Source organism: Cavia porcellus, unplaced genomic scaffold (genome assembly GCF_034190915.1).
Source record: "Cavia porcellus strain 051 isolate PalLab524CR breed Dunkin Hartley unplaced genomic scaffold, mCavPor4.1 scaffold_19, whole genome shotgun sequence".
Taxonomy (NCBI): Eukaryota; Metazoa; Chordata; class Mammalia; order Rodentia; family Caviidae; genus Cavia; species Cavia porcellus.
The window spans coordinates 6,322,581-6,348,216 of NW_026947502.1; the positions used below are offsets into that span (position 1 = coordinate 6,322,581).

At 52.3% G+C, this 25,636-nt stretch overlaps 2 protein-coding genes across 8 annotated transcripts in view; one reads left to right on the forward strand and one right to left on the reverse strand.

Annotated features, from left to right (window-relative positions):
• Positions 1–10,425, forward strand: part of Jade2 (jade family PHD finger 2) — a 44,431-nt gene extending 34,006 nt beyond the window's left edge. For all 7 annotated transcript variants that reach the window (XM_063230657.1, XM_063230661.1, XM_063230659.1 and 4 more), the window contains exons 10-12: positions 2,412–2,529; positions 4,393–4,524; positions 5,786–10,425. In XM_063230657.1, the coding sequence (XP_063086727.1) occupies positions 2,412–2,529; positions 4,393–4,524; positions 5,786–6,588 (1,053 nt within the window). In that variant the 3' untranslated portion in view covers positions 6,589–10,425. The remainder of the gene's footprint in view (positions 1–2,411; positions 2,530–4,392; positions 4,525–5,785) is intronic.
• Positions 10,426–18,709: 8,284 nt separating this feature from the next.
• Sar1b (secretion associated Ras related GTPase 1B) overlaps positions 18,710–25,636 on the reverse strand; it is a 30,014-nt gene continuing 23,087 nt past the window's right edge. The window contains exon 7 of the mRNA XM_003464474.4: positions 18,710–24,726. Coding sequence (XP_003464522.1) covers positions 24,610–24,726 — 117 coding nt within the window. The 3' untranslated portion in view covers positions 18,710–24,609. The remainder of the gene's footprint in view (positions 24,727–25,636) is intronic.

The following is a 25,636-nucleotide window of genomic DNA, read 5'->3' on the forward strand; positions in this document are numbered from 1 at the left end:
AGCTGTCACTTGGTCGCTCTGCTTGCTCTGTGCCCAGTGCCTAGATCGGTGGTGGCGAATCTGTGGCACGTGTGCTGTAGTGAGCTGTGTCATTGAGAGGTATGCTGTTACTAGCCTAGACTTTGGTCTACCCTGCTGCACCTCATTCCCAGTGAAATCCCTCCTTGTCCTGGTCACCCCCTTTCTGAATCTCTGCCACCGCAGCCTGATGCTGCCGCCTAGGGCCTCAGCAGAGCCTCCCGCAGTACAAGCTACTGGGTCCGAGGGCCATCAGATCCCCGCAAGGAGCCCAGGAGAGATCCCGTAGCAGCAGGCAAATGAGCCAGCTGGCGCTGGACTTCCTAGACCCTGCCCACCTGGCTCATAGCTCTGCTGCCTCTTAGCAGGCAGCCTCCTGTCCTGTTCTTCCAGCCAGAGGGACCCAGCTTCTGGCCAGCAGAGTCTCTCTTCCTGGATGCATCCTCTGAAACCCCACCCTTTGTCATCCCCCCCCACTCACCTGCAGCTGGCTTTCATGGTCCGCCCTACATGCCCTTCGCAGGGCCACTTCCCCCAGCACTGGAATCAGTGACACCCTGTCCTGCCTTCTTAGGTGAATCCTCCCTTTACCTCCCTCCAGCGAGGGATCCTCTCCGCCATCCCCAGCTGTCCATTCCTGCTGATCCCTCCTGGTGTCTTGACTCCCTGCTTTCCTGTCCTCTCCCTCAGCCCTCTTGGCAGTAGGTGCCATCAAGATGCCCTTGGCCTTGAAATCCTCTTCCTGGGGACTCGGGTGGCATCAATGTCCTGCTTCCTTTGCTCTGTGGACAGTTGCTTCTGGGCCCCAGAAATTGTTTTCCACTCTCAAGACTGGAGGTACCAGCTTTTTTTATTGTTTTTGAGGTGCTGGGCATGGAACCCAGGGCCTCTCACAGGCTTGGCAAGTGCCCTCCCTTCCAGTGAGCTGCACCCCAGCCCCAGACTCTGCCATCCACAGCTTCCCCCAAGTCACTGAGCTCCAGAGCTGAGTCTACCTCTGAAGACCTCCAGCAATCTCCTGCCAGCCTGCCTGCCCCTTGGCCCCACCTCTAGGCTTTGTGTAAAACTTACTGATAGCAAAACACCTTCATCAAAATGTCTTTAAAAAGTAGCTATGTAGCTGGGCATAGTGGCGCACGCCTGTAATCCCAGCACTCGGGAGGCCGAGGCAGGAGGATGTTTGTGAGTTCAAGATCAGCCTGGGCTACAAAGTGAGCTCAAGGCCAGCCTGAAATGTGTCGTCTCAAAAAGACAAAAAAAAAAGTAGCTCTGTTGCTGAGATTCTCAGGAGACTACCAAGTAGTTGAAGTGGAAATAAGAGATGGGAGGAGGTCACAGTGTGACCAGAGTCCCAACTGAAGAATGTTGGGCTTATCACTGAAGCAGGTGTTCTCGTGTTCAGAGTCAGAAGCTCCAGACATTCCTGATGGCATAGTGTGGTCCTACCAGTAAAACAGATTGTGCAGATACCTCCCATAATATATTTCTAATGTCTCTCGTAACTACAACTGCGTATTATGAAACAATAAGAATAACTAATGGAGCCTAGAAAAAACTCCCGCAGCAGCTGTCATGTTTTCCCCCACATTGAGGTGCGCTGACCTATGTCCTGGATGTCTCACTGTTGAGGTCCAGGCTTGGGGCAGGAGTTCCAAGATTCCACCAGGCTGTTTCCAGTGTATACTTAAAACCCAGCCCCTGGGAAAGCACGATATCCTCTGGGCCTTTTGTAAGGATTAGTGGTGCACACTGATGCAGTGTGACCTCATTTTAACCAGTTATATCCACGGGGACCCTGTTTGTCGGAAAGTCTTGTTTTGAGGGTCCTGCAGACCACGTGTGGTGAACTGCCTTTGGCAAAGCCTGCAGAGGTGCAGGGCAGGGGAAGCTATCTGTTGGACATTTCAAGAAGATGACACAAGAGCCATGGGTCTCATCTCTCCCTGGGAGAGGTGATGGGGTGCACTGGAGTGGAGGGAGCTGGAAAGACGGAGGCCTTTTCTCCAGGACGCCTCGCTCTATCTCCAGATCTATGACATGATGGACTGGTGGAAAGATGACTTGGTCAGCAGCCCTCTGCCTTACTGGATGACGAGCCCTGGGGAGAAAGGGACCCCAGTGGTGCCTCTCAGGGCAAGGCCAGGGCCTCACACAGTGGGAGTGCATGGAGCCACAGCAGGCCAGGAGCTTGAGGGGCCCCGAGCAAAGGTCACCTTCCAGGGCTGTCTCTTAGGACCCACTGGAGGCTGGCAGGGTGATAGGTGGCCCCAGGCCTGGTATTTCCAGTGTAGGCTGGGGGTGCACACCTCACAGGAATTTTTCCAGAAAGGCCTCTGGGAGGACCGGGGTGGCTGCCAGAGAGCAAGGTGGGAAACCTCTCCTGTGTTCCCCAGGTTAGAAATCTGTGCTACATGGTGACGAGGCGCGAGAGAACCAAGCACGCCATCTGCAAGCTCCAGGAGCAGATATTCCACCTGCAGATGAAACTGATCGAGCAGGATTTGTGTCGAGGTAGGAACCTGCCCTCCTGCCGCCCGCTACCTGTGTGTAGGCTGGGCCCAAGGAGGGTGTGTTCGGGGTGCAGTGGGGTAGATGTGTGGAACCTGGGGCCACTGGCCCCTTTCTCCTGCTCCGCTGCTTACTGGGCCTAGAAGGGGAGGCCTGCCAAGGACTCCATTGTGGCGGGAATGGGTGCGCCAGATCTGCCCTCGGAGGGCCTTCTGGGTTCACTGCAGCTCAGGAGTCAGGACAAAACCCAAAGGGCTGGTGGCTCCGTGCGGCAGCCGAGGCAGGAAAGCACCTGCTCCAGAGACTGTGCGGTACCTGCGTCCTCTCCCAGACTCCGTGATGGGAATCAAGCTGAGTCAGCAGTGCTTTCCTCTGTTGTTCTTACTCGTCGGCAGTGTGTTGAACAGACCTAGACATCAAAGGCTACTGGGGCTGTTGGTATTGAGCACGGTCAGTCGCGAATAGTACCAGACACAGCTCAGGGAGTGTGCTGTGTTAGGAAGCGGGTGTTGAACCCAAAAGCAGTGTCCTGGCGTTGAGTCTCTGTGCAGCAGGAGTAGCTGGCTCGAGAGAGATTTTGAGCCCTAGGTTGAGGCTGTGCCTAGAGCGGAAAAGGGAGGAGAGTGGTGACAGAGGACCTGGTGCCGTCGCCCTTTCCTCCCTGTGGCCCATCTGCCTTGCTTCTCACCACCTGTCTTGGCTTGGGTGGGAACAAGGCTCCTCCGAGTTGAGGTGCGGGGTCAGGGCCAGGCATGCTCCCTGCGCACGTGGGCCCGGGGCAGCTGCCGGTTCTGGAGTCTGCTCTCCGAAGGGAGAGAGGAGACGGACAGAGGTCACAAGGGTGATGCCGAAGCAGCGTCTCAACACCCTCATACTTGGCTCTGGCCACGCATCTGGCTGCAGATGCTCACACGAGGCACACACAGTCAAACTGCGGGAAGACAAGGCATAGGGGTGACCTTGAGCACAGGGTCCTGGAAATGTAAAGGTTTGTGTCCCCACTTTGAGTCGGGACCTTTGTGGCTTGTGTCTGAAATGGCAGCAGCCAGCAGCTTTTTGTGGCGAGTGGGCTTAGCCTGGAGCAGGTACCCGCACTCTTGGGCAACCACGTCCCCAACACGGGCTGTAGGTCATGGACCTGTTGCTGAGGCCTGTCTGGCCTGGAAGCTAGGAGGGCGTTGCCGGAGAGAAATAGCACTGGGCTTTTGAGTTAAGCCAGGTGAAGGACAGTCCAAGGGAACAGCAGTGTGGACCTAGAGGCCCTGGCATGGATGTGACTTCAGGCAAGAAGACACCCAGAGCGAGGAACTATGAGAGGCAAGGTCCTCTGGCTGAGGGGGAGTCCAGACTGTGAGGCAAGAAGCCTGGCTCCCTGCACAGCTTGGGCCATGTGTCTCAGCCTTCTCTTAATTGTCCAGGAGGCCCTCCTGCCTCTTCCTCCTGCCTCTACCTGACAAGCTGGGGGTGCTCAGGGGTGCTCAGGGCTGCTGCACCTTCCTCTCCACCCTTCTCGTGCTCCCCTGACTTGCAGATGACAGGAAGGATATTAGGACCAGGTGTGCATCTGCTGCCTGATCTCTAAAGCAGACCGGGAAACCGAGGCAGGGTCCCGAGGCCTATGGGTGGTATGGGTCAGACTGGAGTCCAGGTCTCATGGCTCTGTGCCCTGGCTCTCACCCTCAGGGGTGGCCCTGGGCCTGGGCCCCTGCATCCCACCCCAGCTGTACCCGGGCTGACCGGGATCCTGGCGCTGCCCTTGCCGCTGCAGAGGACGAGCCCTGGCTGGCATAGGACTCTGGGGCCTCCCCTTGTCCTGACTCAGGCCCTGCCAGTCACCATCTCCCTTCTCTTGCATTCCCCACGCAGAGCAAGCTGGGAGGAGAGCAAAGGCCAAGAAGAGCGACTCCAAGAGGAAAGGCCGCGAGGCTCCCAAGGGCAGCAGCCCGGAGAAGAAGGAGAAAGTGAAGGCCGGCGCTGACTCTGTTCTGGGGCAGCTGGGTGAGCTCTCACGGCGCCTCGCTTGCAGCCCCACCCATAGAGGGCCAGCTGCAGAGACGGGGACTGTGGCCCCAGAGGGTCCTTCCTTGCCCAGGTGTACTCATGTCACATCCACAAAGGAGACAGATCAGAGCGCGCCTGGCTTCCGGAGAGGATCCCCTGCACAGGCCGGATGGAGTTCGAGCCCTGGGCGCTCCGTTTTCCCAGAGGTCCCTGGGCTGGCCTTATTCTTGGAGAGGGGGAATGGCACAAACCCTCATGTCCACCTGGCACTCTTCCTGCTATGGGCTCTTCCTCCAGCCCAGCAGACCTTTCTAGAGTTATCCAGAGGAGTGGCAGTGGGTCCTGGCTGTCCCATCAGCTGGAGCAGCCCAAAGGAGCCTCAGCTTTGGGTTTGTGACTCTCAGAATGTCATCCATACACTTCCTCCAGAACCTTTTTTGGAGAAGAGGGTGGAATCCCCTTCCAGGCCTCACTTCTAGCACAGAAGCCCAGGTCTTCTTTTGATGTCCTGTAGTGTAAAGAAGGGAACAACCTGGAGGCCCTGAACCAGCTATGGTGGCACACACCTGCAATCCCAGTACTCGGGAGGCTGAGGCAGGAGGATCGCCTCGAGTTAGGAGCCAGCCTGAGCTACATAGCAAGACCCTGTCTCAAAAAAACCAAAATAAATAAAGGCACCAACTTCTGTCTACCAAAACCTCGGAAAAGGAAGGAGGAGCCGAGGATGTAGCTCAGTGACATAAATGCCTGCCTGGCAAGTGTGAGGTTGAGTTCAATCCCCGATACAAAATTTAAAAAGATGAAAAAGAAAAGGAGGGAGGGGTCAGCTGTGCCTAAGGACCGGCAAGGACCCACCCAGATCCATCTACCCCCATTCATGTCCAGCTCCTCCTTTTCCCCAGTGCTTTGCCTTCAAGCAGGGAGGAACCGTTGGTGAAGATCCACTGCCCCCTGGTGGCTGGAGGGTTTCCCTTCCCCTGCGGCCACTTTAATGCGAAGCCCAGTCACCTTTGAATTCTTGGTAGCACTGGAACGGTTGCTCACTGCTTCATGTGTCCTCCGCTGCACAAATTCCCATGCCAGCCTGGGGGTGGGACATGCTTCTGGGGAGAAGGGGCTGTGTCGTCACCATGGGCGTTGATGGGAGGGATGGACCAAGCAAAGTGGTCTCCTCGTGCAGGAAGAAGGAGCAAGGGCCACGTGAGAGGGGTCGCACTCCTGCCAGCATCTCACCTGCGTCCTCTCTCCCCTCTGCCAGGCCTGTCCACCTCGTTCCCCATCGACGGCACCTTCTTCAACAGCTGGCTGGCGCAGTCGGTGCAGATCACAGCGGAGGACATGGCCATGAGCGAGTGGTCACTGAACAATGGGCACCGCGAGGACCCCGCCCCGGGCCTGCTGTCAGAAGAGCTGCTGCAGGACGAGGAGACGCTGCTCAGCTTCATGCGGGACCCTTCTCTGCGACCCAATGACCCCTCCCGGAAGGCCCGAGGCCGCACCCGCCTGCCTGCCAAGAAGAAACCCCCGCCCCTGCAGGATGGACCTGGCTCACGGACGACTCCCGAAAAGCCCCTCAAGAAGCCCTGGAGCCAGGATGCAGGCAGCGGCAAGGCGGGGCAAGGGCCACCGACTAGGAAGCCACCACGGCCGACGTCTTCTCACTTGCCATCCAGCCCTACAGCTGGAGACTGTCCCGTACCAGCAGCCCCTGACAGCCCCCCGCCACTGGTCCCCGAGATCCCGGACGAGGCAGCCCCAGCAGCTGCCGACTTGAATGTCCAAGTGCCTGGCGCTGTGGTGAGCCCCAAGTCCTTGGGCCAGCTCCGGCCAGCCCGTGAGAGCAAGGTCACCCGGAGATCGCCGGGTGCTGGGACAGGACCGCCTTCTGCTCTGGCCGAGAGGCCAAAGGTCAGCCTACACTTTGACGCAGAGGCTGACGGCTACTTCTCTGATGGGGAGATGAGCGACTCGGATGTAGAGGCAGAGGACAGTGGGGTGCAGCAGGATTCCCGGGAGGCGGGGGCTGAGGAGGTGGTCCGCATGGGGGTGCTGGCCTCCTAACTCACCCCTAACCCTGCCCCAGGCCCTGCCCTGGTCCCCCACAAGGCCTCAGCCCAGTCACAACTGCCATTTCCAGTCTCTGCTGAGTGTCCCAGACCCTCGTGGTTTTATTTTTAATAGAGAGTTCCGAATTCCACTCTGTTGTCTTTCCTCTGTGCTGGCCTAGGATGTTAGGATTCCTTCTGCGGCTCTGGCCACAAGGACCGTACCAGGTCCTGCGCGCCACCCCTGCGGTGACCTCTGCAGCATTGCTGGGCTTCTGGCTAGATGCAGGCAAGGTGGAGAAGAGCTCAGGACTCCCGCCCGCTGCCACTGGGCGACTTGGACTGTCGTTTGGGCATTATTTCCTGGCAGACGGGCCAGCCCGGGGCCTGTCCCACCCTGACCCCTGCTCCTCTAGGGCCCTTTGCGGGGTGGGGGTCCTGCTGCACCTCCCCTGATCCCCGAGGAAGTATAATAAGCGACACCCAGCCAGAGCCCGCTCACTGTCACAAGCACAACGAGTTAATACAAGAAAGCACTGAGGGTGCAGGGGGCCGCCCACCCTGACCAGCCCGTACCACCCCGCCACCTCTCCCTTGCTGCTCTGCCCCTGCCAGTGCCCGGCCCAGCGGCTCTGGGACGGGGTTCCCAGAATCCTTCCTGAGCTGTGCCATTTACTCAGGGGACTCCCACACAGCCAGCCACCCATGCAGGTGGAGGACTCCAAGGGAGGGCCAGTGCCCAGCAGGGGCGTGGGGCCCAGACCAGCCCCTGCCGAGAATTACTCTGGGGTCCAACTTCCTTCCCTTCTCCCTGTATCCCTCCCTTCCTTTCTTGGGGCCAGTCTTGGCTGAAGTCTGGTCACTCTCACACAGAACTGGCCTGGCCAGACCAGACCGTTTGCCTTTTCAAGTTCCTAGTCCTGCTAAGAGATGAGCTTCCTTGGTTTCCTTGTGGAAACGCCTCCTTCCAACAAGCAGTGGGATCCCGGGGCCCAGGGCAGGCCACTTCTGGCCTGCTGGGTTGAAGTTTTGCTGGATGTTCCTGTGTCCTTTTGTCCCTCAGAGCCTTAACCTCCCTCTCCCGGCCACGCCATCCCTCCCCTCCCCACCTCGAGGTTCTAGGTAGTTATTCAGAAGAGTTTCAGTGGAGTAGCCCCAGGGTGATAGCTCAGGGAACAAACTAAAAAGGAATTCCATGAAAACGTTGGGATTTTGTTGTTGTTGTTATGTTGTTTTTTTTTTTCTTGTACGAATTACACCTGGGTCACTTCCACCACTGGTAAAGCCAGAACTTCTCCAACAAGAACCTTGCAAAAGTCCAGTGAATCAGTCGAATCATTCTATGGATGCCAAAGAATACTCTGACCCTAATACAGCACAGCCTGGACCTGACAACTTGTCGCTTGGACTTTTTTTTTTTTTTTTTTTTAATGGAGTTCTTTAGCAACAAAGTACAGGAATAACCGTTCATTGCGCACACTGGCGGAGGAGAGCTCCAGGTCCTGGAGCAGGAGGAGGAGGAGGAGGCTTGGCTGCCACCATCGGTGCACGGTTCCCAGGGGCTGGCTTCCAGACTCTGGGCTGGGCCACTGTGGGACACCAATCCTGTCAACTCAGACTCCGGGGGATGCCCCGACTGAAACCAGCATGGAAAGCATCTCTCCCATGTGGTTCCCCCACCCTGTGCAGATACAAGAGCAAATAAACCCGATGGGGACCAGCTTGACCTTCATCCACCCCCAGCTCCGAAACTTATCCAAGGTACGACAGTGGTATTGTCATTGGTTTCATGTGAATTTTAGCAAAACCAGAAACAAAGATGGTGACTTCAGTTTCAAAGGATTGGACTAATCTGTCTAATCCGAGTGAGTGGACTCCACGGGAGCAGGATGCCCCGAGGGTCCTGGGCATGGGGATGGCATGAGCTACCACATAGACTTAGGCTGCCTGCCCGCCCGCCTTGGTAGTAGTGACAGTGCAGTGTCAGTGTCAGCTTCCCGACCCCAGTCTCTGTTTACTGGCTTTGGGAGACCTCCTTCCCTGTGCTTCGGGTCACCTTGGGTCGCGCCCCTCTCCCTGCTGGATTGCCTGGGCTCGACCTGCGGCCAGCAAAGGGATACGCTGAAAGAAGAACCAAACCCCGCCGGCTGGGGGTGGCGCACTGGCCAGGCTCAGGGTTCACCTGTCCGGGCGCTCACCCTGTGCCCCTGTGCCCCTGTGCCCCTCCACCCCTCCGCTGCATGCTGCGGCAGGGCTGGGCTGTGTCGGAGGAACTGGGAGAATCAGCTAGGAAGGCAGATGGGGTGGCTCTGCTCACATCTGCCTGGATTTTGGCTCTTTGTTGGCTGTTACTTGGGACCGGACTGGACTGGACTGTCCCTGGGGTCTACGTCTGGCAGAGCCCCATCTCTGTTAGGCTGGCTGGCTGGTGGCCTTGCCACTCCCAGACCGGGCCCACACATGCAGTCCTCACCAGGCATCCAACTCCACATCCAGGGCGTCCACCAGGACACAGGGAGGACAAGGCCTCCAGTCCCTGGTCCAGTCCTGCCCCGGCAGCCCACACTGTCCTTCCGGCCCACTACTGTTGCAGTGCAGAGCGCACTGCGCCCCGGAGACCAAGAAGGGTGCCTGCAGGCCGGAGGGGGCTCTGTTCCTGCCCACATCTGCGCACTCGAACTGCCCTGCCCTGGGAGGTGGAGCTGCTCTGTAACTCACCTGGCTCACATCCCACACTCATGGTCCCGGCCACCTCCCATCTCCTCCCCCTCATCATGTGACAGGATAATGTGCAAGGAAAGTATTTTTATGTATCATAAGTATATTTTGAAACAGGTGAGAAGGAAAAGAAAGGTAGAATGCTCCTTTATTTTATGAAGCGAGCGCTGACCTCGCGACAGGGCGTGAGCGTTTGCAGGGTTAGAGGCCTGGGCTTCCGGGAGAAGCCTCTGGTTTCCAGATGCGGGTGTCGGGCCGTGGCTGCGTGCATGGGTGTGCCATGCACACGCGGCACCAGCCGTCCGTGTCGGTGTCCGTGTGCGTGATGGTGGCCAGGTGCACTGTGGGAACTGCTGGGGCAATTCCTACAGGTCCAGCTGTACCTTCTAACCAACATGGGCAGCTGCTGGACTTGGCCTCTCCTTTGCTCACTGCCAGGTGTGCCCAACATCTGCCCGTGCCCAAAGCTCTGCAGAATGATCTGGATCCCTGTAGCGAGGCCATTTTCCCGTGCCCTCGGCCCGGCTGGTCACATTGGCCAAAGAGCCAGGGCTGGAGCCTGGGGCCTTTCTTTGGCTGTTCTTTAAGGCCCCTCCGGCTGCCCTTCCCCTCAGATGCACAAACCCTTTGTGCTCCGAATCACTTGGGGTGGGGGGAGGGGAGGGGATGCTATGAATGTCACAGGAGGCGACACCTTCTGTCTTTGTTTCAAAGAAAGTGATGTGCCATTTGTTAATATACAAGAGAAATATTGAAAATATATTGAAAAGAGCAATTTTAAATTATTTTTGGCTTATGTTGCAATATTTATTTTCTTGTATTAGGAAAGATTCCTTTGTAGAGAAAAAAAAATGTATTTTTCATTACCGCAAAGACCTATTTCTCCTTTTTGTACATTGTCCATGTTCATGACCCTTAATGAGCAATAGAATGTATGGTCGCCTCGGTGTGGCCAGTGCCCGCTGTGCCCTGCATGATTCTGTGTTGCCGCTGCTGCATAGCTCCCAGCCCCATCCTGTCCTGCACACTCATGGGGGCTTCCAGTCCCTGGGCCCCGCCGGGGCCTGTGTCCTAAGGAGCCCTCTGCACTCCTCGTGTGTTGGCAAACGCAGTTAATAAAGCAATGTTTTCTGTGTGGCTTGTGTTCCATTGGCTGTGTAGGGGCTCTGGGGATCCTCTGCACACACCCCATAGTGGTCTTCAAAAGAGTTCTGGGTCCCAAAGGCCCTGCCACAACCTCCCAAGGGACTGTGACTGAGCGGGCATAGTGGGCACTCAGTACATACGGGCCCACGTGTTAAAGGCTATGGTACGCTGTTCTGCTGGAACTTCACGGTGTTACCGGGGTTCAGGAAGTCTTCCCTCCAGGGAGAGGCAAAGTGCTGAGTCCCAGGCTGCGCCACACCTCCCGCCACCTGCCTGGGGTGTGGAAACACTGGGGAGGAGCCTCCGGCCTCTGTCTCTGGGTCACCGAGGTGGTTTAGTGGGGTTTGCTTTTCATTCATTATCAGCAGAGCACCTACTGTTTGCTGGGCTCTGGGAAGTGGGTGGGGAGTGAAGTGTCCACCCCTGCTCTTGGGCAGCTCACCACCCAGTAAAGACACTGCTTTAAGAAAACAGTGGTGGGGCTGGGGATTTAGCTCAGCGGCATAAGCGCCTGCCTTGCAAGCACATGGTCCTGAGTTCGATCCCTGGTACCAGTAAAAAAATTTTTAAAAAATAGAAAGCAATGGTGTCTGTTCCTTTATGCATTCATCCAGCTGATGCCTCACTGCCTGTGTGCTGGGGTCCGCTCTGCCCACAGACCTCCAGGCAAGGGCTCCTAAGCAGTCAACCGCTGCTGACACGAGGGGACTGCAGAGGAGGGAGGGGCTGAGTATCCCTGGCAGAGGCTCAGTCATCCCAGAAAGGGGCCCAAGGGAAGGGTGTGGAAGAAGTTGGCCTAGAGTATTAGTGACTTTCCATCCCTGGGACAAATGGAGTTGAAGGAGTTGAGGTTTATTGAAGCTCATGGTTTCAGAAGTTTCAGTCCATGGTAGGCTGGATCCGAGGGGGAAGCGATTGCGTGATGGAGGCAAGCTGCTTAACCCACGGAAAGCACGGGAGGAGAGCAAGCGAGCGGGAACAGCCAGTAAGAAGGATCCGCCCTCAAAGGTGCACACTCGGGGACCCACTCAGGACAGCACACTTGGCTGCGGAGCAATCACAACGCACCCACAGGGGAGCAGCACCTCACATCCAAACCCTAACACTAGGACTCCATGAATCTTTTTTGGTACCAGTGATCAAACTTGTGACCTTGTGCTTGCCCGGCAGACACTTGTACCACTGAGCTAAACCCCAAGCCCTAGACTCCATGAATCTGGCTGGGGTGATGTCTGGGCCCCAACCTAAGAGCCTCACCTCCTGGCCAGGCCCAGCTAGGTAGGGGCCCCCAGGCACCTGAGGGCAGAGGCAGCACTGTGACAAAGACAACCACACTTTGGGAAAAGAAGAAAGCCAGCAAAATGACTTTTAATGATATGATTTATTGAACCCATTGCATTGGGAATACGATCATTTAAAATGTTGGACAATCAACACAAAATAGCTCGTGTGTGTGCTGTACTGGGGTTGGAGTCCCAGGCCTCACACCATGCCAGCTGGGCCAGCCCTCCACCCCTGAGCTTCATCTCCAGCCCTTATGCTGACTTATTTTGCAGAGGTTTCATTATTTAGTGCAGGCTGGCCTCAAACTTGCAATCCTTTGTCTCGCCTTCGCAAGTGCTAGAATTATAGGCACGTGCCATCACACTGATTTAAAATAACAGTTCTGGAGGGCCATCGAGCTAAGTGTCGCAGCACCTGCCTGACAAGCGTGAGGTTCTGAGTTTGATTCCCACCAAGAAAGAAAGAAAGACCAATAAAATAACTTTTTGCCAGGTGTTGCAGTGCATACCTGTAATCATAGGAGTTGAGGCTGAGGCAGGACAATTTCGGGAGTTGGAAGCCCTCCTGATCCACAAAGTGAGACCCTGTCTCAAAAACAAAGAAATGAGGGCCAGGGATTTAGCTCAACAGCAAAGTCCCTGCCTGGCAAGTGCAAGATCATGGGTTCAATCCCTGGTACCAAAAAAATAAAAACAAAGAAATAAAGGACACAAAATAACTTTATTCAGGAGTGAGGATTGAACCCAGGGCCTTTGCAGTGAGTTACATGCCCAACCCTTTATTTTGTGAGAGTATCTATGTCACTAAATTGTCCGGACTGGACAACTCCTCCCTCTGCCTCCCAAGAGCTGGGCTTACAGGATTGAGCCACCAGGCTTGGCTTTCAGATAATCGCAACAGTCAGGGGTATAGCTCAGCAACACAGCACCTACCTAGCAAGTATGAGGGTGTGAGTTCAACTCCGAGTATCTAAAAACAAAACCAAAAACCCAACAACTTTGAATGTGATATGTTACCCTCTTTATTGATGCTAAATTTTTGCAGTCCAATGTGTATTTTGAACACACAGTGCTCACATCGGCCCCATTCCAACTGTTGAAGGCCACACACACGTGATCGGTCATTAAGAGGGGCAGGGCTGCCTAGGATTAACCCAGGCTCCCACCAAGTGGGGCTCAGACAGCCCCCGGACAGCCCTGAGGAGGCCCTGACCACCTCTACAGCAGAGGCCGAGACGCAGGCTTGGGCCCAGCTTCTTGCCTGTCCTGGTGGATGGACTGTGTGGACTTGAGAAGTTTAGAAGCCGAACCAAGTGGGCTGACCAATTTTACACCCCAGGTGGAGAGGCCCCACCAGGGTGGCTTGTCGCTGGGTACCGAGGGAAATGAGGGAGGACAGACTGGCTTCTGTTGTTCAGAAGAGCTCCAGTCTTTGCCTTCAGCTTGGATGACATCTCCTGGCTTCCAGCACAAACTCTTGGGCTTCGATCCTGGACCCTTCCGACTTCTGGTGCAGACCCCTGGCCTCCTGACAGGGACTGCCGTGAGCTCCAGACTTTGGATTGCGTCCTTCATTCAGCGCTGAGGCTGATCACGGTAAGCCGATTTATTTTTTATTTTGTATTTCTGTCTTTTTTGAGACAGGGTCTCTATGCAGTTCAGGCTGGCCTTGAGCTCACTTTGTAGCCCAGGTTGTACTGTAACTTGCAGGATCCTCCTGCCTCAGCCTCCTGAGTGCTGGGAGTAAACACGTGCACCACCACACCCGTCTTCTAAACTGAGCTTGATCTTTTAATTTCTTAGACATTTGTACATCTTATATCTGTTTCTGTAGTAAAATCTGATTCAGGCAGGCATTGATTGCACCCTTGTGGCAGAGCCCCGAGGACGCGGTACCCTTGGCCCCTTCCAGAGAGACCAAGCCAGTGCGGGTTCCCCCAGACACCCTCAGATCGGGGTGCGGTTGTTCACTGACACGAGGGAAGGGAGAGCGCCGCCCTGGAGCTCGCGAGGTCCCTTATTGGCGTCCTCTCTCACCAGGCGGGTGCGTGGCGCCACCTGCCGCCCAGCCCCGGGAGGGACAGCAGCAGGACGAGGAGCGCTGGCCTCCCGGGCTGGCCTCTGCCTGTCTGTGTCCCGAGTGGAGTCAGCGAAGGGGACGAAGTATGGGTGTCCAAGGGGACTCACAGCCAGCAGCCCTTTCTCAAACCCCGGCCTCAGCTCCCGGGGCCAGGCTTCTGAGGGTAACCCCAAGGGCCAGCTCCTCACCCTGTGGGATCCCAGCTCGTCTGACCCAGATGAAAGACCCAAGCAGAGGGACTTGAGTCTGCGTACTCTTCATTTCGGAGAGGACTGTACAGGTTAACAAAAATGCAAGCCACAGCCAGGTGGTGGCACTCGCCTGTCATCCCAGCGCCTGGGAGGCTGAGGCAGGAGGATTGCTTCGAGTTTGAGGTCAGCCTGGACTACAAAATGAGTTCAAGGCCAGCCTGAACTGCATAGCAAGACCCTGTCTGAAAAATAAAAAAGGAGGGGGGGGGAGGAGAAGAAAGAAAGAAAACAGGACACAGGTGAACAATGAATGAATTTATTTATTTTCTTTGGTGGTGCTGGGAATGGAGCACTGAGCCACTCTCCCGGGCCTGAATTCTCCTGTAGTGTACCTATGGTCCAAACAGTGGGGTGTGGAGGTGCGCCTCTGTAATCCCAGCACTTGGGAGGCGGCTGAGGCCATTTAGTAAACTGGAGCAGATCTAGACCTGACACCTGTCCTGACAGCCCAGGCCACGTGACACCTGCTGTGCCCATCCGGTCTATGCCAAGCCTCTGTGGTATTTCACTCTCCAGCTCAAGACTGAACTGCAGCTCTGGGCATCCTTGAAGGGAGCTGCTCCCCAAAACCAATTTATGGTATTCGACGTCACAACAACTCAGCAGCGAAGGAGTTTGTCTCAGTCACGTTCTTGTCACTGAGACACAATACCTGACACCCACAGCGCTAACGAGTTTATGGAGGGTTTGGTCCATGGTCAGGGGCTCTGAGGCAGGGCAGCATGGCAGAGGGCCTTGGGGAGAAGCAGCTGGTGGTGTAGCAGCGGGAAGCAGAGGAACATCAAGGCAGGAGGAGAGAGATCCATCCTTCCAGGTCGTGCCTCCAGTAACTTGGTTTTGGTTTTTTGTGAATGGACTATATATATATATATATATATATATATATATATATATTTTTTTTTTTTTTTATGTAGCGGGGATTGAACTCATGGCCGAGTGCTTGCAAGGCAGGCACTTATGCCACTGAGCTAAATCCCTGGGCCTGGTTTTGGTTTTTTGAGACAAAGTCAATCACATTTGGTAGCCCAGGCTGCCCTGGAACTGGAGGTGATCCTCCTGCCTCATCCTCCTGCCAGCTGAGATTATAGGTATGTGCTACCATGTCCCACTGTGGTCCCCCTTTGTGGTTATTAATCATGGTTGTTAACATGGCTAGGTTAAGAAATGTCTAGTGGATTAGTAAAGCATGCTTTTGGGCGTGTCTGTGGATGACTGATTGGCATGCGAGCCAGCAAACCAATAGAAAGCATCTCTGATTGTAGGTGGCCCCATCTTCTGGCCCTCCTCCTGTAAGCTACCTGGTAAACCGCCCTGCAGTTACACATATTTATATGTTGCTTCCCACTGATCCCGTTCCCCTGGAGAATCGTAACTAATGTACCCTTACCCTTGGGGTGCACTCCTAGACCCTCAGTGGGTGCCTGAAACTATGGTGGTGTGGATTCAGTTTCCTTTGTAAACCAGCTACAATGAGGGATTAACAACATCCAAGGTGAAAACAAACCATTACAACAGTATCCTCCAGTAAGAGCCATGCGGACTCAGTCTCTCCCTCTCAGAACAGAGTACCGTACACCTCCTCCTTGTGGTCCTACGAGATGCCACAGAGCTCATGGGGCGAGAGGTGAATGATGCATGGCATCTTACTGGAAACGGTTGTTGGTTTCTGGAAGTTTCAGTGTAATATTTTTGGGTCATGGTAGACTGTAGGTAACCAAAAGTGCAAAGTAAAACTGTGGATTGGCTGGGGGCTAGTGTGTGTGTGTGTGTGTGTGTGTGTGTGATAGAACTGGAATGTTACTCAGCATTAAAAAAGGAAGAGCCAGACACAGTGTTGCACATCTGTAGTTCCAGCACTCAGGAGGCTGAGGCAGGAGGATTGCTGCAAGTTCAAGGCCAGCCTGGGCTACATAATGAACTCAAGGCCAGCCTGGACAACATAGTGAGACCCTGTCTCAACCCCACTCCCCACCCCTCCCACCCCCCAAAAAAGGAAATTCTGACACATGGCTAAACCTTGAGGACACTGTGCTAAGTGAAATAATTTAGTCCCAGGACAGCAGGTCCTAAGTGATTGCATCTCTGTGTTGGGGTTCAGATGTGGGTGTCCCCTACAGCCCTGCTCAGTAAGGCTTGGTGCCAGCCTGTGGTGTTATCAGGAGAAGCTGGGTAATTTAGCAAGGCCTGGATAAACAACCAGGCAAACAGTCTAGGGATGTGTCTCAGGGAAGGAGCACTTGCCTAGTCTGGGGTGTTCGATCCCTGAGCCGAAAACAGAGAGAGGGAAAGGAAGAGGGAGAGGGAAAGGAAGGGGTCCGGGGTTGCAGGGAGGAGCAAATACGGGATATTGTTTGGTGGGTGCAGGGTAGGATCCGCAGAGGGGGTTCTGCCAACTGTTGCCCAATAATGTGATTGTGGTTGACAGTAATGAACTGTACACTTGGAAATTGCTGGATGAATTTTATCTTTCTGTGGCCATATTTTTTTTTTTTTTTTTTTTTTTGGTACCAGGAATCAAACTCAGGACCTCACACTTGCCAGGCAGGTGCTTTGCCACTGAGCTAAATCCCCCGCCATGTTTTGTTTTTTGAAGAGGGTCTTGCTAGGTAGTACAGGCTGGCCTCAAGCTCATGGTGATCCTCCTGCCTCAGCCTCCGGGAGATGATCAGTCCCTGCCGGGTGCACTGACCAGGCAGCCCGAGCCCCACACGCAGGAGTGTGGCAGGAGCCCCCGGAGGTGTTGGGGTGTTAGCGGAGGATCTGCTCACTTGCTTGCACGGCAGCATGTTTGTTTACCAGTTCTCACGGGCAGGGCCACCGTAACCCAAGGGGGACACCTGTGGCCCGGGGTCGGGGTCGGGGCCAGCCTCACCAGCTCCGGACAGCGGCTGCTGTAAACAGCCGGTGCTCATCTGCTCATCGAGGAGCCAGCTCAGGGGTGAGTGAGCCCGAGCCAGGTGCCCGGCCAGAGACACCCCGTTCTGAGCTCCCCGTCCCCCAGCTGCGGTCACCCTGTGCACCGACACCCGATAACCCAACAGCAGAGGTGAATGTTCCACCGCTCCGGACTGAATGTTGTGATCAACGCGAGACTCTGAAGAGCGGCCAGGGCTTTGCAGGGGAAACCTGAGAGCAGTGACTGAGCCCAACAAGCCTTCACCTGGGTCATTCAGAGCCGCTGCTCTGAGGCCTGCAGCGCTTGATATGCGGGGTGTGCCTGGGATCCCCCCAGACTTCCTGGCTTCATATCTGTGCTGGTTCCTCACTGAAGTCCTGGGAGGCTGAGGAGAGAGGGCTGATTCACAGGCCTGACCTCTGCCATGTCCATTGTGTGCGCCACAGGGGGCTGGGGGTGGGGGCTGTGTTCCTCAGCTTTCTCCTTGTTGGGACAAAACACCTGACACCCACGATTTAAAAGAGACGTGACAGGTATGGCGGCATATGCCTGTAAACCTAGCACTTGGGAGGCTGAGGCAGGAGGATTTCGGCAAGTTTGAGGCCCAACTTGGACTGTATCTCCAAAAATAAACAAATAAAAAAGCAAAGAAAAACAAGCTAGCAAGAAGCTTGCTGTGACTGCCACCTTCTGTTAACTGAGAAGGGTAAAGGGAGGGCTGTGAAGAGGTTTTATATTTAGACCTAAGTCCCAAAGCTAGCTTGACAGGCTGGGAATAGAGCTCAGTAGTAAAGCATGTGTCTAGCAAGCACAAGGCTCTGGTTTAAATCCTTGATTTCACAGGAAAAACAGAAAAACAAAAAGTCAGTTGGTAATCTTTATCCAAACAATTATTTTCTGCTTCACTGATTAGCAAATGATATTCCTATTATCCATATGGTATTATCATACCAATCGTTTTCCTACAGAAAAATCAACTCCAGCTTTAGAAAAACCTGAGAATTTGGTTAAAAAAAATTCAGGTCCCTGCCCTTAACTCCGTTTTTTGATTTGGGGGGGGGGGTCAGGGTCTTGCTGTACAGCCCAGGTTGGCCTCGAACTCATGGCAATCCTACTGCCTCAGCTTCCCAAGTGTGGGGGTGACAGGGGGGCACCACCATGCCCAGCTTAAACCTATTTATTGAATCACAGTAGCTGGTGGAATTTGTTTTTAAACTTCCCAGTGTATTCTGTGTATACTAAAGAACCTGGCTGTAGCGAAAACCAACTAGTTGCTCCCCCCGCCCCCCAGTTTGGTTTCCCTGTGGGCTGTTTTCAGGTGAGTCTTACAGGTGAGTTAGGTCTCTTCCGAGGAGGGAAGTTTTACTGTTCTGGTGACTTGTTTTCCATCTTTTCAAGGTGCTGAGTTGGAACCCCTGCCCTGCAGTGTGCTAACTAAGCACAGAGCGACAGCTGGCCCTTTGCTTTGTAAAGTTGATTCTGAGACCTGATCTGTTGCCCAGCAGCCCGGGCTGACCTCAGCCTGTGATCTTGCTGCGTCTTCCCTCTGAGCAGCTGGGATCACAGGAGCGCACCCCTGTGTCTGCTGTAATTCTCCAAGTCCAAGAAGCTTCTCAGGAACAAAATGAAAGTGAGAGTTAGGTGAGACTGGGCCACGCGGGCACTGGCCTAGCACGTGCAGGCGGGCGGGTTCCGTCCCCACACTGCAAACCAAACTGAACCAAGGCCCCACACAAGACCACAGACAGAACCAGACACTGGAGTCCTGCACAATCAGGTTAGCATTTTATTTTCCTCTTCCTGACACTCAAATTCAGAGAGAGTGAATGATAATAGCACATAATCAAAATAACATACAGATACAATTCAAAACATTTAACCGTCTACAATAGCTGTTCTCCATGAAGGGCACAAAGCGCACAGAAACACCTTCACAGCGATTATGCTTCACGATTGCACTTCTCTAACACTTACACTCACACTACACTCACACTGAGGGCCTAGTGCCAGCAGTGGGGCACGGAAGTGCAACCACGTAAGTTAGTGATGAACAGCTCACCCCTGACTCGCCAGCCACCCAGCTCGGTGTCCAGCGGAAGGCCTTCACCCCTCCCAGGTATGGGGGCTGCCGCACCCCACCTGGTCCTCTGCACCCGCACGCTGGTACCTCATGGGGCAGCTGCTTAGGGGGGTCCAGTTAGGAGCAGCACCAGGGAATCGCACAGAAAGCCACGTGAAGCTGGCCATTTGGACAGGAATCTTTATACCTGCTAATGCAGACACCTTATGACAACACTACAGAACTGTCACTCTTACCCCAAATATTTAAACCCAGCCCCTCACTTAGAGCACATGCTGAAGAATCCATGCGCTCCAGTACCGCTCTTCCAAAAATAATTCTGCATGACATCACTTTCCTGTTTATGTCCCAAAATCCGTTAGGGGCCAGGGGCTCCTGAAAAGAAGTTTGCTTTAGATAACCCCGCTCACTTTCCTTTGATGACTTTGGATTCTATTTTAAAGTGTGGTCAAAGTCCTAAACAATCAGGCAGTGGACTGTTAGCTATTAATGTTCTAAGTCTCGAGAACAGAAGTCAGCTGGCTCAGAGCTGCATCTTCCTAGGCTCTGTGGATTCCCTTCACACCCGGGAGCTTTTAAATCTAGGTGTGCGGTGGGAATGTTTGGGGGGAGGGCGGTACAGGATTCTAACAAAGTCCCAGTCCTTATCCCAAGAACATGGGTTTTGTTGTGGTTGTTAGGAAGCCCCAACTTAAGTTTCAAATGAAGAAAACAAATGGGCAGCAGCATCAATAGGTACTTCTGGTAATTCAGTCCTTAACTGAAACATGCTAAAAACAACACTGCTTTCTGAACAAAAGTACATACAGCAAGATCTGTTCACTGTTATCTTAATGTAAGCTTTTATTCTCTATTAATTTTGCATGCAGGAATTTATATTTGCTAATCTCTACTTTTTCATGCTTTCTTGAAGATTTTTTTGAATCAGAATCCAAATTTTTACATATATCTAGAATGACCCAAACATATCATTTTTAGCAACAGGGACTTTAAGGATGATGGCAGTGGACTCTCACCAACTTTTACTTGGCAGACATCCTTACAGACTTCAGCTGTGTGAATGATTAACAAGGCTGAAACACCACACTGAGCTTCGGAAAAAAATGTAAACTCTCCCCTAAAATGACAGCTAGAAGTAAACTGCTTTAAATGATGCAACCTGTAAAAGTGATTCTTCTTTTCATGCAGTGCTGGAGATCAAACCCAGGGCTTCACACTCACTAGGCAAGAGAAACACCGTTGAGCCCCCCACGGCCCAGGGCTAGAATCTGAATGTGGCTAATGAAATCATTTTCCAGAAGGCAGGAAACACCATTATCACAGCTGCCCATTCTATTTTAATGACTGACAAGTGGTTTATATTCTAGAAAGTGCTATGGAGAAGTGCAACCACTTGGAACTATGGAAAAGTAGACCACAGTACATTTGTATATGGCAGCAGACACACAAAACTAAACTAGATCTATACAGTTAATGTCTGAATTCACACTTCTTTGGCACTTACATGAAGACAGTAGTTCAACTATATCAATGGTTTTTTTTTTTTTTTTTTTTTTTTTTTGGTGTGTGGAGACAGGGTTTCACTATGTAGTTCAAGCTGGTTTTTAACTAACTATGGAGTCCAGGCTGGCCTCGAACTCCCAGAAGTCCATCTGCTTCAGCCTCCAAAGGCCTCAGATTACAGGCATGGGCCACCATGTCCAGCTGGTTAACAACAATGCTTTCTTTTTTTTTTTTTTTTTAAATCGGTACCGGGGATCCAACTCACGACCGCCTGTTTGCAAGGCAGGTGCTTATGCTGCTGAGCTAAATCCCCAGCCCCAACAATACTTTTTTATGAACTTTAGGAAATGTCTTACCCAATTTAAAAATGATCTCCATTCTAAAAATTCATTGAGGTAAACTGCAATCTTGTCAACTTAACCAGTTATGATCCAAAAGAATAATTAACAGCAGTCACTGAGATAGGTGTGAAGAAAAAAGCTCTTTAAAAACCAAAGTGCACTTGGAGCCAGGCATCATGGCGCACCGGGAGGCTGAGGAGGATCGGTGTGAGTTCGAGGCCAGCCTGGGTGACTTAGTGAGTTTAGGGCCAGCCTGAACTACACCTCGAGACCTTGTCTCAATAAACCAAAAACAGCGCTTGAGACCTGATATTTTTAGTTTTAGATTTTAAAACGGCTTTTGCACAGCTGATTTTTTTTTTTTTTTTTTGTCTTTTTCGTTTTTATCGGTACCAGGGATCGAACTCACGACTGCCTGCTTACAAGGCAGGCGCTTATGCCGCTGAGCTAAATCCCCAGCCCCTGCACAGCTGATTTACAGGGAGTCCACTCTTGACTTCACGCAGTAGTGCTAATAATCACATCTTACTATCTTTTGGTGCAGCATGGAGCTACGTCCCTGACATTTACCCGGGCAACACCGCAGGGCACATACCCACAGGTGCACATGCAGAGCTGCCCTCCAAGTGCCCTAACTGGCCTCCGGAGGGAGAGCTGTGTTCAGGGCGCTGTGCTCCAGCTGGGACCCTGGGAGCGGGAGAGTGGACTGCTGCTAAATGCAGTTTCATTTCTAGAGGCCAAAGAGCCTCACACCCCTGGGAGGAGGTCTCCGTCAGCTGTGGCCCATGAAAGGCTCTGTTTCTTTGATGCTGGTGTTGAGGCCAGAATGAAGGTTTTGGAGCAAGCTGCTTAACATCACAAAGCATCTTTCCCCTCCAGGGAATCCTGTAAGCTTTTTCCTTTATACCAATTTCTGACAAAACACAGTATTGCAGTGGCTCCTCTAGGAAATGCTTGTGGAGAGGCATGTCCCGGATGAGTAAGAGGGTAGCTCTCAGGAGGCTGAGCTCTGCGCAGGACGTGAAGACGAATGACTTTATCTTGGCTGGCAGATAAGCTGACCTTCCCCTTCATGCTAATGATGTTTCTAGCTATTTTCATTTAGCAGGAAGTTGAAAGTGAAAGAGACCAGCCAAACTGCTAGAACCAAACCTTAGGAATGACCTTCTCAGCTTTGCAAACCAGTTCTCTCCAGGTCACCTGCGCCTGCTTCACGGGGTGCTTCACCAACACAGACCGCGCTACCCTCACCTGCACAGTGCTTAGAGAAAGTGGTCCTTGTGATATGAAAATAATTCTCGATGAAACGGGAACAACTTCTTGGCATAATCCAACTGCAGTGGAATTAGTTAAAAAACACCTGATTTATGCTAGCCATGGTGGCACACATCTGTGATCTCAGCTACTTAGGGAGCAGAGGCTGGAGGATCACAAGTTCAAGGCCAGACTTGGCAATTTAGAGATACTCTCAAAATAAAAAAATTTTTGCCTTTTTCTTGAGACAGGGTTTCATTATGTTCAAACTGGCCTTGAACTTGAAAGGCTCCTCTCGCCTCAGCCTCCCCAGCGTTGGGATTACAGTTGTGTACCATACCTGGCTCAAGATAAAATGTAAAAAAAAAACAGGGTGGAGCCAGGTGTGGGACACACATCACACATACCTGTAATCGCAGGGGAGGCTGAGGCAGGAAGCCAGCCTGAACTACAAAGTAGCAAACCCTATCTCAAAAAAAGGGGGTGAAGGGGCTGAGCTGTGCACTAATTCAGTGGGAGAGTGCTTGCCCAGGATGTGCAAGGCCCTGGCTTTGATCCTTTGTACTGAAAAAAAAAATCAAAGACCAAAAAAGCTTGATTTATAATTAGAAGAAAATTTAAATTTAAAAGCTGGGTGTGGTTTTACATGCCTGTAATCCCAGCACTTAGGAGGCTGAAGCCGAAGGATCACTGTGATTTTGTGACCTGCCTAGGCTACATGGTAAAACCCTGTCTCAAAAAAATGAAAACAAAACAAATACATTTTTGGCACTTATTTTTCATTTTATCTTAATGAGATGGAAATTTCAGATATATGAAAAATAACAACTTCTAAAATTATAGTGCTTTTACATACCTATAATCCCAGCACTTGGGGGGATAAGGCAGGAGGATTGCTGTGAGTTCAAGTCCAGCCTGGGCTACAAAATGAAGGCCAGTTTGAACTGCACAGTGGAACCCTGCCTCAAAAAGACAGACCAAAGGATTGGGGATATAGCTCAGTGGTACAGTACCTGTCTAGCAAGCTTGAGGTTGTGAGTTCGATTCCCATACCAAAAAATGACAAAATCCCCCCCAAAACAAACAACAACAAAACAAACAAACAGGGGCTGGGGATTTAGCTTAGCGGCATAAGCACCTGCCTTGCTAGCAGGCGGTCGTGAGTTCGATCCCTGGTACCGATAAAAATGAAAAAGACCAAAAAAAAACAAACAAAAAAACAAGTTAAGTTATAGTGCTTTTTAAAAACTAAAAATTTCCCAGATATGGTGGTACATGTCTGTAACCCCACCATTTGGGAGGCTGAGGCATGAGGGTCGTACGTTCAAGGCCAAACTGGACCACATAGCAAAATCCTGTTGCAAAAGCAGAAACAATAAAAAGCTAACATTTTATTAGTAAGTGCAGCAGTGAGGCAGGCCTCAGAGTAGTGTCTGCCCAGGAAGCATTATATCCAAAAACAAGTCTTGGTGAGAGCAAGTGGGAAAAAGAAATTAGAAACAAGGATTCACTTTCTTTCTCTCAGGAAACAACACATGCCACTCCTCAGACACTCAGGACGCCACACTAAAACTGCAGGCGCTCCTATCTGCTGCTGGCCCTGGCGGGGCCCTGCGAGACTGGGGACTTCCACATGTGGCGGTCACTCCTCCCAGGGAAGCAGCACAGATGCCAAACGGGTCACCAGTGAGACCGGATCACTTCGACATGATGCACTGGGATGAAACAGCACAGCTTGCCTCTGGAGGCCAAGCCCACGAGAGCACAGGACTGGGACACAGTCTCCGGGCAGGTGACAGCAGCGCTGCTGGTTACAAATGTGTGATTCCAGGGGAACCTCGGTCCTGGCAGAAGCTGTCCCAGGGAACATGCGAGCCTTTAGGGTTATACGGGCTCCTTTCCTAACGGCCTTCTCACGTGCAGAATATTAAACATGGGGTCTTCAGAGACGCTGGCCAGATAGGACACATTCAAATGAGACGTCTGCCCAACACGGTGCCACACGTTAGAGTCTGTTTTATTGCATGATGTTTGCATAAGAAAAGTGTCACTGAAAACCGTAAGGCATCATGCAAGCATCATAATGAACTCATTATTAACTGTATGTCTAAGAGAGGTGGACAGATAATCTAAAATTTAAAAACTAGTTCCAGAAAGTACATAAAAAATTTAACATGATGAGCTTTTAAACAGGGTTTGTATTTAGTTTCACATCGTTAAGAAGTGCTTCCTCGGTACTGCTGGGAAGCTGCACTTTATAAATGGGGCCCGAGTGGTGTCAGATTATAAATTGTAAAACTATTTGCGTGGAATTAGAAACTAACAAACTTACTTGGATCAGTTTTCAATTCTCACTCAAGTAAAGTTGATGTAATTAATATTCTAAAAAACAGCTATTTTAAAACCAACAGAAGTCTATTGAATTCAAGTTCTGCACGTTGAGCAATCACCTCTCCGAGCAGGCCTGTGCCGGCGCAGGCTGGTGTTAATCAATGTACTGCGCCAACCAGCGGAAGCCTTCTCCGTAACCTTGCCTTTTGAGCACACTGCACATGAAAATCTCTAAGGGCCGGGCGTTGAGTTCTTTCAGTGATACACTGCCCTGGAAGAGAAGAAAGACATTACACTGGACCTTTATGAAGGGAAAGCCCCTGCAGTCAGGCATGGGGTGCATGCTTGTATCCTAACAGAATTACAAACTAGGCAGCAGGCTGAGGCAGGAGGATGGCAGTGATTTTTCAGCCAGCCTGGGCTAAGCTGGCCAGCCTAGACTACATAGTAAGATCCTATGTCAAGAGCCAGAAAGAAAGAAAAAGGGGTGGGGGATGCAAGGTCCATTCCCAGCAGATGAGAAATTCTATTTCAGAACAAAGGGTCATTCTGATAAAGCCATGACTCCTGGCATCAAAGTCCCCAAGACACACAAAAAGCCTCCTTTTCTCACTTTATATTAGGACGGCTTGCCCCTCAGTGGGAAAGAGGCGAGCCTGGGAGGCACACAAAAATAGTGTCTGATTTGTTGCTGTGAAGTACAGTCAGGCGTGGTGTACCTTCAGGAGGCTGAGGCAGAAAGATTATTGTGAGTTCAAGGCTATCCTGAAGTACACAGTGAGACTCTCTCTCAAAAACCAAACCCAGCCCGGTGTGGTGGTGTGCTGGTGTAATCCCAGCACTAGAGAGGCTGAGGCAGAAGAACTGCTACAAGTTCAAGGCTAGTCTGGGCTACACAATGAGTTCAAGGCCAGTTTGGGCTACATAGTGAGATGTCTCAAACAAGACAAACAAAGAAAAAGGACACACATTCTAAGTGGGTTTATGACCAGACATAGCATTTCCCAAAAAAATGTGGCGCCCACTTATTGAAAAGGCACAGAAGATGGGTATGGTCTGTATGCTAGTAGCCCTGGACTCAGGGATGCTGAGGTAGGAAGACCACAAGTTTGAGCCTAGTTTGGGCAATATTTTTTTTGAGATAGGGTCTCGCTATGTAGCCCAGCCTGGCTTCAAACTTT